The sequence below is a fragment of the Sardina pilchardus genome, chromosome 2, assembly GCF_963854185.1.
Source record: "Sardina pilchardus chromosome 2, fSarPil1.1, whole genome shotgun sequence".
Classification (NCBI taxonomy): Eukaryota; Metazoa; Chordata; class Actinopteri; order Clupeiformes; family Clupeidae; genus Sardina; species Sardina pilchardus.
Genome location: NC_084995.1, coordinates 27,827,554 through 27,841,290, shown reverse-complemented (window position 1 = coordinate 27,841,290; position 13,737 = coordinate 27,827,554). Strand labels below are relative to the sequence as shown.

The 13,737-nt window shown below is 44.5% G+C and overlaps 1 protein-coding gene across 2 annotated transcripts in view; it reads left to right on the top strand.

Moving 5' to 3' along the window:
* The window catches only part of LOC134068495 (receptor-type tyrosine-protein phosphatase S-like), a 79,129-nt gene that overhangs the window by 3,281 nt on the left and 62,111 nt on the right, over positions 1-13,737 (top strand). For both annotated transcript variants that reach the window (XM_062524155.1, XM_062524147.1), the window contains exons 2-5: positions 8,612-8,686; positions 10,439-10,619; positions 12,670-12,815; positions 13,316-13,457. In XM_062524155.1, coding sequence (XP_062380139.1) covers positions 10,496-10,619; positions 12,670-12,815; positions 13,316-13,457 — 412 coding nt within the window. In that variant the 5' untranslated portion in view covers positions 8,612-8,686; positions 10,439-10,495. The remainder of the gene's footprint in view (positions 1-8,611; positions 8,687-10,438; positions 10,620-12,669; positions 12,816-13,315; positions 13,458-13,737) is intronic.

The window sequence follows — 13,737 nt, the reverse complement described above, 5'->3', positions numbered from 1 at the left end:
GCCTCTGGTCTGGGACGACCAAGTGGACGCCACAGCCGTAGATGAATCCATTTTGAATTTCACCTCGCGGCTGCGGGTCAGGCTTAATGAGCCAAAGATTGGTGTTGAGTTTTCGTTGCAGGTGTCCCGTCATCTTGCTCTTGGTCAGCCCTTTTGCGGCGCCCATTGATTTTCTTCACATAAGAATTTTAGATGCTCTCTTCACCCCTCTCTGCTCGATCAATAAAGGAATTTCTCACCGGTTACCAGGACGGGTTGTCAGGGATATAAAAGGATGCCACTGCAGCAGCTTGTAAGAATTACCCGCTGTATCAGGAATTATTTATCATCAATTACCTGGGGAGATAAAAAAAAAAAGAAAATGCTAAAAAGTGAACTACATGTATATGAGCTTTTGTGTGTTTTTAAACAATGTCAGCTTCCGGTAGCAGTGGCAGGTAAAAATGCTAAAGGCCTGCATTTAGAACCTAGTACATTTGGCATGAGTGAGGGGACAGTTGTATTTTAAAAGATGCCAAGAGAACAGGGGAAGCGGTGGAGGGCTAAAAATAAAACAGACTGTGGTGGTGCTTCAGTTGACAAGGTGCTGCCATTTTTCATAGAGTTCCCGAGATGCTTGTCTGATTGGATCTGCTGTCTCCTGGCAACGGCTCAGGTTACACCCTCTACCTTGCTGGATGGGTTTAAATTTTTAATTTAGCGCTGGAATAATGGGTTGGAGGAGATGAAGCCATGTAGCTATTATTTATCACGTATTAAAAAAAGAAAGGCAGAATAATAGCAGGTCTAGAACACTGCAGCAAAGGTTTATCTAAGATTCACAAACACAGCAAGTGAGTGATGCCTCCTGTATCGGATCCCTCCGTTCACAACTTTCAAATGGATGGATGTCATACATGTTCATCTTCCTGTCATTAGTAAAGTAAAACTGAAGTAACATTTCCCGGACTGGATCATATAGTGTGGTTTTAGCCTTGTCTATAGGTTATGTTCTTCTTGGTAGAGGAATGGCTGAGTAGCCATTAGTATGTACCACAGTAAAGGCAGTCTAGCTGAAGAGGCCTGTGAGGCAGAGATATACTAATTGGAATGTGTGTTGACAAGGTCTTAGCTGTGTGATGGATCTCTGCCTTTCACTGGTTGATGCAGTGATTAAATGGCTTATTATTTGATTTGGATTCAAGCAAGATGAATAGGAAAGCTTAGGAGACAGACAAGTATGAATTTTATCTTGACACCTCTGCATACAGGTAGATCCATTACGCAAAATTATTTAAAATTTCAATCTTTGCCAGTATGTGTGTATTCATTCCTGGTCTACTGATAATTATGTATATTGAGTCAGGTTCAGAGAGACTAACTGAAATAGATCCATCGAATGCTTCAAAGATCATCTTAACATTCATCACCAACAGTTTACTGTAGAATAGTGGAACCTCCCCCCCCCCCCCCTCCATCTGAGCTATATAGCCGCTCAGTGATCAGGAAAGCCAACCTGAATATAGAGGATCACTCTCACCCCCTCCATCAGACCTTTCAGCTACTACCATCAGGCAGGCGTTTTAATGTACTACTGGGCCGAAAAAATATGTACAAGAATTCCTTCATCCCATATGCATATAGCCAATTAGCCATACTGAACAACACAAAATTACCACCACATCTGATACCTCAACACCCCATGTCTGTGTGAATGTTTCTTTGTGACTGGAGCGTTGTCAAAGGAAAATATCTGTAACCCTTGTGTAACAGACAATAAAGTATTATCTTATCTTATCTTATCTTATCTAGAAATTTAACCTTGTCTGTAGACAATTTAACCGGCGCCATCTGGGAGGCAGCTTCAAGTCAACTTTATGTTGAGGAAATATATCACTAACATAATTCAGCCAGCCAAGAATACCAGGGCAAGAGCTGCCATATACTGCATTATAATTATAGAGTGCTGTTGTTCAGCCTTCATACAGTCTGGTGTGAAACTGTCACATCGGAAGACCTAGACTCCCCTGATCGTTACATCTATGGAGACAGTGTGTGTGTGTGTGTGTGTGTGTGTGAGAGAGAGAGAGAGAGAGAGAGAGAGAGAGAAAGAGAAAGAGGGAGAGGGAAGGAGAGGGAGAGAGAGAGTATGTGATGTATGTGAACGTGGATGATGCCTACATAGCTACATAGCTACACAGCCTCTGCCACACCCGTGGTCATATTGCACTCAGGACAGTGTGTGTGCCATTTTCTACTTAGTGACCAGACCAGCACTTATCCCAGGCTATCTCATTCAAGTTGCCATAAAAGCTGCCGTCCACAATGGGAGCAGTTGTGTGGTGATGTGCTATCATGCAGCTCATCTGTAATGACAGTAGATTAAAGAGGATGATCTGGGCTTTGGGAAGCCTGTTTCCGGGGTGGGAGAGGTAAAAATAAAGTAGGCTTTCATTCCTCTGGCACTAGGTTGTATGCTATGATATTTGGAATGGATTCCATAAGTGGGTTATCAACACATGTTAGGGCAGTCTCCGCACAGGCCTAACGCAGTGTAGAAAATTTCAATGTCATTATTCGTGTTATTAATATTTAAACTCAGACTCAGTGTGGTGACTTTTTAATGTACTAATATACAAACTCTTACTTCAAAATGCTTGGCTTGACTTGACCCGAATAATACTGCAGCATGTTGACATGACATGATGGTCAGCAGCTAAGCAGATGGACATGATCAAAACTAGGCAAAAAAAAAAAAACCCATTCTGAACTCAGCCATAGATTTTTTTGCCAGACAGAGACGGCTGACCAGTTAAAGGTTCTTGGATCGATGGGCACTGCAAGTATTGCTTCCTGTATTAGAATGGTGTCCTTTAAAAATCTAATTTCACTTTAGAGGCTCTTAACTTTATACCTTAAATGCAATCACGGCCACATCGTTATTCCTGCCAGTATTCTATTACTCTGGAGTCTGGAGTGGTTCGGCTGGCACACATCACCGCTGCTGCTACTGAGGCATTTGCTTCTCTCAGATGCACAGATCTGCCATTACATGTGCACCGTGATTTTCTATTTAGATTGTTGGGCTGTGGCTAGCATGTCGGGCTCTGCCATACTTATCGTAGAGGAGCAGACTCTGGTAATGATTCTAGAAGGTTCTGTACAACCGGTTGCCGCGGATGTGACAAGTCTGCATGAGCAAAAGGAAGGGGAAAAAAAAAAAACGCCGTCTGAGCCCAAAGTGGGAGGATTGAACACATTCAGCCTCTAAGCCTCTCAGCACTTGTCCGCGCCGCACAGAACCCTGGGGATGTGATCAGAGACCTCGCTATCGCCACCAACCCGGCTCAGTCTTTGCGTTTGTGCTGCATCCCCCCCCCCCACCCCCCCACCCCCCCCCATCCCCGGCATCCCAGTGCTGTTCTATATCAGCTCCAGCTCATACAGCTCGGATTTATTGAATTATGTTTTTTCAGCATATGGAGAAATATTAAGACTGCTTGTAGCCCCCTGACATTTACCATGTGGAGCACTCGGGCTTATTAGCAGTCTCCTATTCAGGCATGTCTGTCGGGAGCCGTAAGCTCGTGCTTGTTTAATGCCAGATACCTGCCTGCTGCTCTGGCTCATGCTTTCAAACACGCTGATGCATTCCACTGATCAGTGATCTGGTTTCACTGACTGCTCTTCACTTGGATATTCTATTATTGACATATTTCCCTCTCTTGGCCATCCTGCAACATAAAAATGCATATTAATGTCATGAGATATGTTGAGTGTGAATTATATATATAGACTGTAATCCTCAGGTGGGAAAAGAGTAAGAAAGCAATTGTAATGTATCATTATCAAATATGTCCTCTTTTTCACTTTAAGCGCAGGCACTAAAACACGAGTCTCACGTTACACGGCAAACTGCGTAGGCAGAGACTGAACATGCTTCTGAGCCGGCCCATCACTCACAGATGTAAACAAGCCTTTATGGCCGACCAACACTAAGCCTCCCACTGTCTGGCTCTGGATGGATAGTGTACCTGCTGAAAGTGGGCCCAGTTTGTCACCCTCCCCCCCCCGCAGCAGTGGAGCCCTCCGCGTGCCGCTTCCCTCCATCAGCGCTCTGGCAGGCACCTGTGTGCCGAGTGCCGCGATGCGGAGCCATCTGCCTTTGGCACGCCACACACACACACACACACACACACACACACACACACACACTCTCTCTCTACCAACAGGCTGCAGGGTCATGGAGGGAACCTACCGCTCAGCTCCAGCAATGCCAACCGACCGTTCTCTCACCATTTAGCAGTGGGAAGATATTAGGATCACTGTTTAGAAGGCCACTGCCAATGTGGAAATCAGAAAAAAATAACCCTAGCTGAGAGTGCCCTACATATCTTGAATGATAAAGCAGCCTAACTGATGGATATTATCGTTTACTTGGGAACAATTCTTTCCTGCTTGCTCCGTTGTCGAAACTCGAAAGTCGAAAGCATGACAAGAGGATGAGTGCACCACTAGTTGGCTCTTTCAGATGTTTGCTCCTTTTGTAAAGAAAAGTAGCCTATACTCTACATTCAGAGCTAAGAAACTTAAGTAATCTGGCAATGTCAGTTGTGTGTGTCAAATGCTCCTTTTGTGAGACAGAAAGCGGGACTGAATATTCCTCCTGTGCAATTTTTCACAGAGATGGGGGGGGGGGGGGTCACCCTTAATGAGTCATTGTGATCAACGTAGGTCTCATTAACTAGATTTACTGACTCACTGATTTGCAGTAAGGAGTAGCCTACCTGTGTTTGGGTAAACACAAATATGCAGTCCTAATGGATGTAGCTTAGTATCAATAAAAAGCCTAGTATCAATAAAAATGTTCTGTCACGTTCTTGTAGATTCAAAATGGGCCATTCTCTCATTGAATTAGCTTAGTTTATTGTCATTCTATTAATCATATCATTTCAAATGTGAGAAAGAGGAGAGGTGTCACTATTTTCTATCTTACCTAGGGAGTGTGCTATACCCTGCTATACACTGTTCAGCCGAACAGCAAAAATAAATCCCAAACACTTACAGCTCTCTCTCCAAACCTTTTCTTGGGCTTTGCCATGCTGGCTCACTCGGCATGTTGGCTCCTATTTCCATATCTGCATATGCCTTTGTGGAATCACAGAGGGTGTAATGTTAATGTCTGACGCAGCAGCTCCTTGGCCATGACCTCCGGCTTTAGACTCCATATCATATCCATAACATTCACACATGGCATAAGGAGAGGCGGAGCGGGGAAGTCCACCAACTCAATGGTAATGGATATCTATCAACCAGTGTAGGGAGTCATAGGGAGCCTCAGCCAACATCTGTATTGTTCTTCCAAATTAGTCTGATAACCCATTTCCTTGCTCTCAGTCCATGTTATAAGCCTATGGCACCATCTGCTCAGTCTAGCCAAGACGCTCACCCTAAGCGCACCATTCCCCCACCCACAGTTGTTGACCTCAAGGGATGCCCATTCACTCATGACTGCAACTCTGAGCAGCTGGTAGTGAGAGTGCTGCTGGCTCTAAGCTGGCCACTCCGCTCTGCAAACCCCAGGCATGGCTAACATCTCTCAACTTTAGTGGTGACCCCGGGCAAAGCTGCTTAGCCCCCGTGCATTAGCTGGAAACAACCGAGGTCAACTGGCTGTTTCACTGCAGCCATTATGGCCGCTGACGCCAGATCCATTCACCACCTCAGGACTGGAGGATGGACTTCCTCTGTTTTTCAGTTGAGGAGCGGGCAGACCTTTTTGCTTTGAACCTATAAGTCATGCTATTATGTCCCTCTGTAAACCATAATGTACCGACCACACAAAATGGAGAGCTTCCACCACAATTGACTCACGGTGAGAATCTCTTCCTTTGATGGGACTCCAAGATCAACGGAGGACTCCTGTGCGTGAGACCCAAACCTGAGGCTCATATAATCCTTTCCTTCAGACCTCACAAGGGGGCAGCTGTTATTTGGATAGTGTAAGCTGAGCTGGAGAGGAGCTTACTGCGTGGTAGTCGTGGAGACAGACTCCCTGGAGGTTTTGGATTCTGTTTGCAGATCTCACAGATGGATGGGAGCTGCACATGCAGGATGCAGCTCAAAGGGAGGGAGGAGAACGGAAGAAATGTGTGGTAGAACAATCTAATGACCACACATTCGCTAAGAGAGAGAGGTCTCTCCATGATGATTCTGAAGTAGTGTTATTTTTAACATGTGATTGAGACAAGAAAACATCTTTGTATGTGTGGTTTGCTTTTATCATAATAGGATAGACACTGAAAAGCTGCATATATTTGTTACCATCTCTCCCTGATAGGGTGGGGCGATGTTCCCTTGTGACTTGACGACGTGTAAAGTAAAACATTGCGATGGATGATGATGTCGTCGGGGGGTCTAATAAACACTAATTACCATATGTATAAAATATGATGTAGGCTGTGTATGGCTTCTGCAGTTGTGTGCCAGATCTGCTCCAGTGAAAGAACCATATAACCATAACCGTATTCCACATTGCCATCCTTAGCCGGTCCTAGGAAAAAATAATTTAAGACCTCTACGTTAACTCATCTTCACCTTCAGTAATCTACATCTCCCGCTACGCTACCTACGCATCTCCTGCTACGATATAGGCGGAGCCGCGAAAAGTGAAAGTTGGGGCTGCGCACCCAGACTAGGCCTATTAGTCTAGTCGTAATTTCTTGAACCCAGAAATGTTGAGTACCCTAAAGTTTTATTGCAGAAATGTCATCTATAGGCCTAATAGATGGAATTTTACTTGGTTGCCTAACGTTGCACTTTGGGCAATTTGCATAATTAGCTTAAATATATAGGCAAATAAGGTGAATAGGGTGCAGGTGAATAGGGTAAAAAATGTAAATAATAGATATCACTATGAAACTTTCTTAGTTGGTTACTTGTGCTAAGATGAGAAAAAAATTTATTGCATGTTTTTTATATTTTAATGTTTACATATGCAAATGAGGCCATGTCTCATCAAACATGCGCTCATTTGCATACTGACAAAATCAGATTGTTTAATAATAAAGTCATGCTCAAAATATTTTTTTCCAAGGGTAAACATGTGTACTTGGGGTCTGAGTTGGTGAAAACCTTTAAGGAACCTGGTCAGGAGCCAGTGACCTATGGACGGACCGATTAAGAAATTAGGTGCTCCATGTAAAATAACTATAACAGCATGCACACACACGCAAACCTACAAGAACTGTACATAATATGCATATCCAGCATGCACACGTACACAAATACACATTAACTATATACAAGAACTATATACAACATATAAAATAACTATGACATTTTAAAGGCACAGGAGCAAGATGTTTTTGTAGGGTCACAATTATGACCATTGGGATTAAATGGGTCAATGGGTTAAAACTGCCTCCTTACCAGGTTCCCTCCAAGTATACATGTTTACTTTGGAAAAAAGAAACATTTTGAGCCTGGCTTTATCACACTATCTGATTTTGTGTGTATGCAAATTAGAGCCTTTTTTATGAGATATGGCCTAATTTGCATATGTAAACATTAAAATATTACAAACATGCAATACATTTTTTTCTCATCTTAACACAAGTAACCAACTGAGAAAGTTTCATAGTGATATCTATTATTTATTTTTTTTACCCTATTAACCTGTACCCTATTCACCTTAATTGGCTATATATTTATGCTAATTATGCAAATTGCCCAAAGTGCAACTTTAGGCAACCAAGTTGAATTTCATCCACAAGGCCTATAGATTACATTTATGCAATAAAACTTTAGGGTACTCAACATTTCTGGGTTTACTATTGGGCCTATGGGGATTACGACTAGACTATATAGGGCGCAGCAAACAACAAATCCCGATTACCGCTCCGCTGCCTCTGAGGCCTTTGATAAATGCGCGAAATACTAGTCTTAAAGTAAAAGACGAAACTTTAACGAAATAAATGGTTTCTTTTAACATGGTGGAGAAGAACGCATTTGACGCTTCAATGCTGTAACCTCGGCATTAGAGCTAAATGTGACAGCAAGACTTTCCTAGTCATAACAATGATAATAATAATAATAATAATTCATTATGACTATTTTCTGTTAAAACATTAAATATTTTAAGTTCAATGTAGACTACAGTGCGAGACATGCAAAAACCACAATAGCAATGTCACAATCAGGAATTACAGCCAGGTGGCAGTTTCACACAGTTGAAGTCCTTCATGTTTGCACTCTCTCCTTTAAAGTTCTCTGCATATGCAACAGTAATAGACTCAGTTTAGTTCCCAGAGAAACGTTTTTATATATATTTTTTATAATGTTTGAGCCTTTGTTACAGTAGGATCTATATGTGTCTGGCATGTGGGGGCGTGGCACCACGATGGTTGCATTCCATCGTGATCTATCACGATTGATGATACCATACCCAGAAGTGGGCTTTTTTATTCTACCTACTTCCATTGAGTCATCTGGCTGTTGTTTGTGTGTATAACAATAGCACAGCCTTAGCAAGCAGGTATACAGCATTTTTCGCTCACTATTTGCGAGGCATATTCCAACATTGTCTGCTCCATGAGACATGTAATCTTTTATCCTCTATCTGTGGTTTTAGGTGTACTGACTCTGGCAGCCGGGGGATTACGGAAATGAGGACATGAAGCTAAATAGGTTTTAAAAAGACAAAGTGGTAAGGAGATCCCTTTTCTTTTGCTTCCCTCAGTGCCTCTGATTTCAACAGTGACTCTCAGGTTACTGGCCAAAACGCTGCTTCTGTGCACTTCAGCAGTTCTTTGTGCAGCCAATTTGGTCATGAATGTGTTTCATTAGAGAAAAGTGACAAAGGCGAAGCATTAAAATAGATCAGAGCACCCCTCCAAGTGATGAATCGTCTTGCCCCAAACTGCTCTCTGCTCATTGCGCCATCAGCAAAAGACTATCCGTTACTGCGGGTTCTTTTCACTAAACTGTGTTAGTAGATCACAGAGAACAGCAACATCTGGATGGGGTCATTTCAGGGAGGAAAATCTGCCACAGTTGGGAGGGAAGCTTAAATACAGGAAAGAGGAAGAGGTGGAATTCACAGGCTTAGTGAAAGCCTCGGTTTGCGTGTTGACTGCAGAGGTTTATATGTATGAAAGGAGAGAGGAGGGAGACAGAGAGAGAGAGAGAGAGAGAGAGAGAGAGAGAGAGAGAGAGAGAGAGAGAGGAGGTGCTTTGCATGAAAATACAAAATGCATCAAGAGAAGACGCTTTGTTTTGTCTGAGGTCACTCTTTAATGATGGCTCACAACCCATTGCCTCGTGCCCCAAACAGTGGATCCTAATTGTCTTTTCCCTGCGCAAGTGGTTAACTACTGTCTTTTATATGCAGGGGCAAAGCACAGATTGTTACAGTGTTGTAATATGAAAAGTAGGAGAGAGCAAGAAAGAAAGAGAGAGAGAGAGAGAGAGGGAGAGAGAAAACGTATTATCAGATCCCATCTCATTTGGCTTCACACCTGCATGCTCCCAAGCACGGCAGAGCGAGGGGGAACAAAAATCGATTGGACTTGTGGATTATCGACTTCTCACCAGGGAGCTTTTGCAGACCTCGGCTGAATTGATGCACTTCTGCCAATGGTGAAAAATGCCCTCAGTCTGAGAGCATGTTCGTGCGCCCTGGGTTTTAATGTGAGACTTTGGACTGGAAGGGGCACCAGGCCCAGGAAGTTGCTTAATTATTAATGGAACCCGTGACAATCCATTTCCACCCCTGTCTTAGGACGGAGCCGTGTTTCACATTAGTGCTGTCAATAGGAGACATATGTCAAATACATGTGATCATCACTGGGGCACTTAACTGAGGCCTGTGTGTATTTGCGTGAGGGATTGCAAGCAGAGTGGTGGCTTGAGTGAGCAGCTGAATTTATAGACTGTAGAGCAAAGAGAAACTCATCATTCCCCTTGACATCCTAAAAGACACTCAAAATCCAATCTTTTTGGAGAGTAATTGCTATGTGCTTCCAAGTACACGTGTGTCCATTCTTGGCATGTGTCATACGCGGCGATGTTTATTTTTCATGTATCAGCTGAAAATGAAGAGCAGGGGACCATATTTGCAGTCTCTCTACATGGCACAAACAGATGGTTACGCCGTGAAAATCCATGCATTTTTTTCCCACTAATCCACATATGGAGGCCTCTCAACCTTCCGCCTGTCATTGCGCATTATGTGTTGGACCACAGTGTTCCTCTGAATATGGTTAATTTTGCGTACACGAAACTGTAACTGTTATACATGAAAAATCATAATCTTCTACAAAAAAAAGAGATCAGTAACCTTGTTGTAATCTTGTCACACCTGCGTGAAATTTAGTATCTGAACAAGGAACTAGAGTTGCTGTTGGTATAAGTACATTGATCTGTCTGAGTATCTGGTGATATCTGTCTTGTCTTGCAGAGTGCCTGGCCATCATCAGCGAAGCGTCCGTCTCTGCCCCCTCCCCACTGAGGGGTCATGGCTCTCTGGACAGGAAGAGGCGTCTTGGCTCAGGCCGAGCCGAGCTCCCGCCCCGCCCTCCGCCTGGCGCTGCTCCTGAGCCTGCTCCTGTTGCCTCTGCACAACCTCTCCGATGCCTTAGGTACCGTACCGCACCGCCCGTCTGTCCGCTCATTACGCCGCATCTCCTCTCGCTCCCCTGCATGCTGCACACACACACACACACACACACACACAGCCCTCTGCGTGTGTCAGGGCCCTGCCAGATAGCGTGGAACAGGTAGACAGGCTAAGGCTGTTGAAAGGGAAATAGAAAAAATGCCACATGTTAAACGCGGGTGGCTTATCTAGGGTGCAGTGAATCAAGCCAAGCTTACTCGCCATCCATCAAAGAGGGGCACGAGGATTTATCGCAACTTGCCCAGACCATAGCATGAACCGTAAAATGATAAATACAAATACAAAAAAATTGCTTGCCTTTAACCATGCAGCAGGATTCACCACATGGCCAGTAGACTGGCTATGGTAAGAGAATATTTCACCCATCCTTAGTCTGTGCGTGCCTGTATGTCTGTGTGGCCATACCCTGAATGTCAATGTTTGTCAGGCTGTCAGAGAGATGTAGAACGCTAAGATCTATATATTGTGTTGGCTTTTCTGGCAGGAACCCCCCCCCTGCACCCCCCCCCCCCCCCCCACACACACACACACACACACAAACATACCTTTTTTGTGTGGTCTGACAGGGGGTTGATTATGGTTGTCATGGTGATGCTGCGCCCCGTTCACTGGTGATGTGCTAGCTTGGTGTCCACAGAAATGAGGGGCTAGATGCACAGTTGTTGGTGAGATACTGCTGTTAAGAGCTCGGACAGATTTGCAGAGAAATCAGGGTAAACATTAGTTAGTAAACATAAGATTCAACTTATAAATGCATAAATGTATCTGTGCTGGATTCATTATGCATTTTGGGCTGTAGGTGGTTGGAAAAGGATAAAAGCTAGGGCTTAAGATACTACAATCCAAGTACTTAATTGCTGAAATCTTGTTCCATATTGTCATATGGATTGTTTGATGTTCAGCTCTCTGCTTTGAGCATGTTATTTTGCATAACATAAGAAAGGTTGATTATTGCACCAGCACGCTTCTGCTAACATGGGAGCTGAGCTCTCCCTGGAGATTTTCACCCTGCTTCTAGAATTCTCCCAGAATTCCCGAGTAAACAAAAACACACCCAGTGCAGTGCGGATGCTGCTACGTCTGCGAGAGGTGCGAAACCAAGATGACATTGGCTTCCTCGCCCGCTCTCTCCCTCTCTCTCCCTCTCTCGCTCTCTCTCGTGCGGTCGCACCCTCTCTACTTCTCTCGCCCATCTCGCTCACTTCCTCCTCTGGGAATAGTTTGATAACGGCAAATACAAAAGCCCCTGACATGCCTGAGTAAGTGAGTGGTTAAATCAGAATGACAGTGTGTGCAGTGGTGGAGGAGGAGGAGGAGGAGGAGGTTTGGATGCTTGTTCCACTCCGCTACTCTCTACACGGAGGAGACTCACCTGTGAAGGAAGACAGCGGAGAGAGAGGATGAGGAGGAGGAGGAGAAGGAGGAGATGAAGCAAGAGAGCGTGAGAGAGACAGCAAGGAAGAGAGAGAGAGAGAGAGAGAGAGAGAGAGAGGGAGAGAGAAGGAGGGAGGGGGATGGGAAAAGGGTGGTTACCATGGTGAGGGGTCAGCTCTAGCTGTGATCTGATAGATGAGTCTGATTCAACTCCTTAGTGGGAGGAGTTTCAGGTTGCCCCGTTTGACGTGCTGCCATGGCAACAGCGCACAGAGGCCAGGCTCCGGTGCTTGGAAGGTTTTTGTATCTATGACGACGGGCCTCTGAGCACCTTGGGACTCACCGGGTGTCAATCTCAGGTGCTGGGGCCGTCTGTCTGAGCTGAATTTGATCCTATTTCTATTCTGGGATGGCTGGGGATGGATCTGGTAATGGCTTATTGAATTGGGGGGGACAGAAATATTGCTGTGTGTTATTGCCTTCTGTCACCAGAGTGTCACCGAGATGGCCCAACGTTGTCACCGTTCCCCTCCTCAACTGTCTCACCTCTTACAGGGCCTGTCACTCTTTTTTTTTAGCCTGTGATTGACAACATTTCCAGGCACAAATCTTCCTCTTCTCCCCCCTTCTTCCCGCAGTCTCCCCGAGATTCATCAAGCTTCCCACTGACCAGATCGGCGTGTCAGGGGGAGCCGTCTCTTTCGTGTGTCAGGCCACAGGTGACCCCAAGCCACACGTCGTGTGGAACAAAAAAGGAAAGAAAGTCAGTTCTCAGCGCATTGAGGTCAGTCACCTATCCTTGTTCAGTATCAGTCACTGCACCTCTATTTGCAGTCTGTACACACTCCAGCATCAATGGATAAATTAGATACATTGTTAATGTTATATGAGGAGCTTTACATTGTATACAATATATTTATATACTACTTATATTATTTCAAAACCTTTCTATATCCATTGCAATCATTTATTCATATAAAATCTTAGGATGTATTCTTGGCTGAAATTATTAACTCCAATATTTAGATTGACTTGTATTCATTTAGCTTTTATCCAAAGCGACTTACATATGCCAATCATATGACAAGGCTCATTCTCCCCAGGGCATCTTGGGATTAAGTGCCTTGCTCAAGGGCACAAGTGTGGCATTTTCAGGCTACTTGCATGCTAGCCCAGCCACTACGCTGCCACCCCCCCTTTCCCATATTTTTGTGAAACACAAAAACAAACTGAGACAATGTGGGTTGCGGTTCTCACCGTGTTCTGGGTCTTTCCCGGGTGCAGACCATCGAGTTTGATGAGGGTGCGGGGGCCGTGCTGAGGATCCAGCCCCTGAGAGCCCCGCGGGACGAGAACATCTACGAGTGCGTGGCCCGCAACAGCGAGGGAGAGATATCAGTCACCTCCAAACTCACCATCCTTAGGGGTAAGTGCCACGGCTGTGGCTGTACCACTCCTGAGCATGACACATAAGCAAAACAGTGTCCATTGTGCGGCTCATTTAAAAAGGATACAATCACCAATGCCATCAACACATACTTATGAAAGCATGTGAGTCATGAACCCCATCTCCATTATTGCCTTGCAAATAAATTATAAATAGAAGCCATTATTACATGGTCAGCCCTGTGGTCTTCATAGTGGCGGTAATGAGATCAGATACAAAATGGGAGAAAGCTTGTTTCCATAGTAACATTGATACTCCT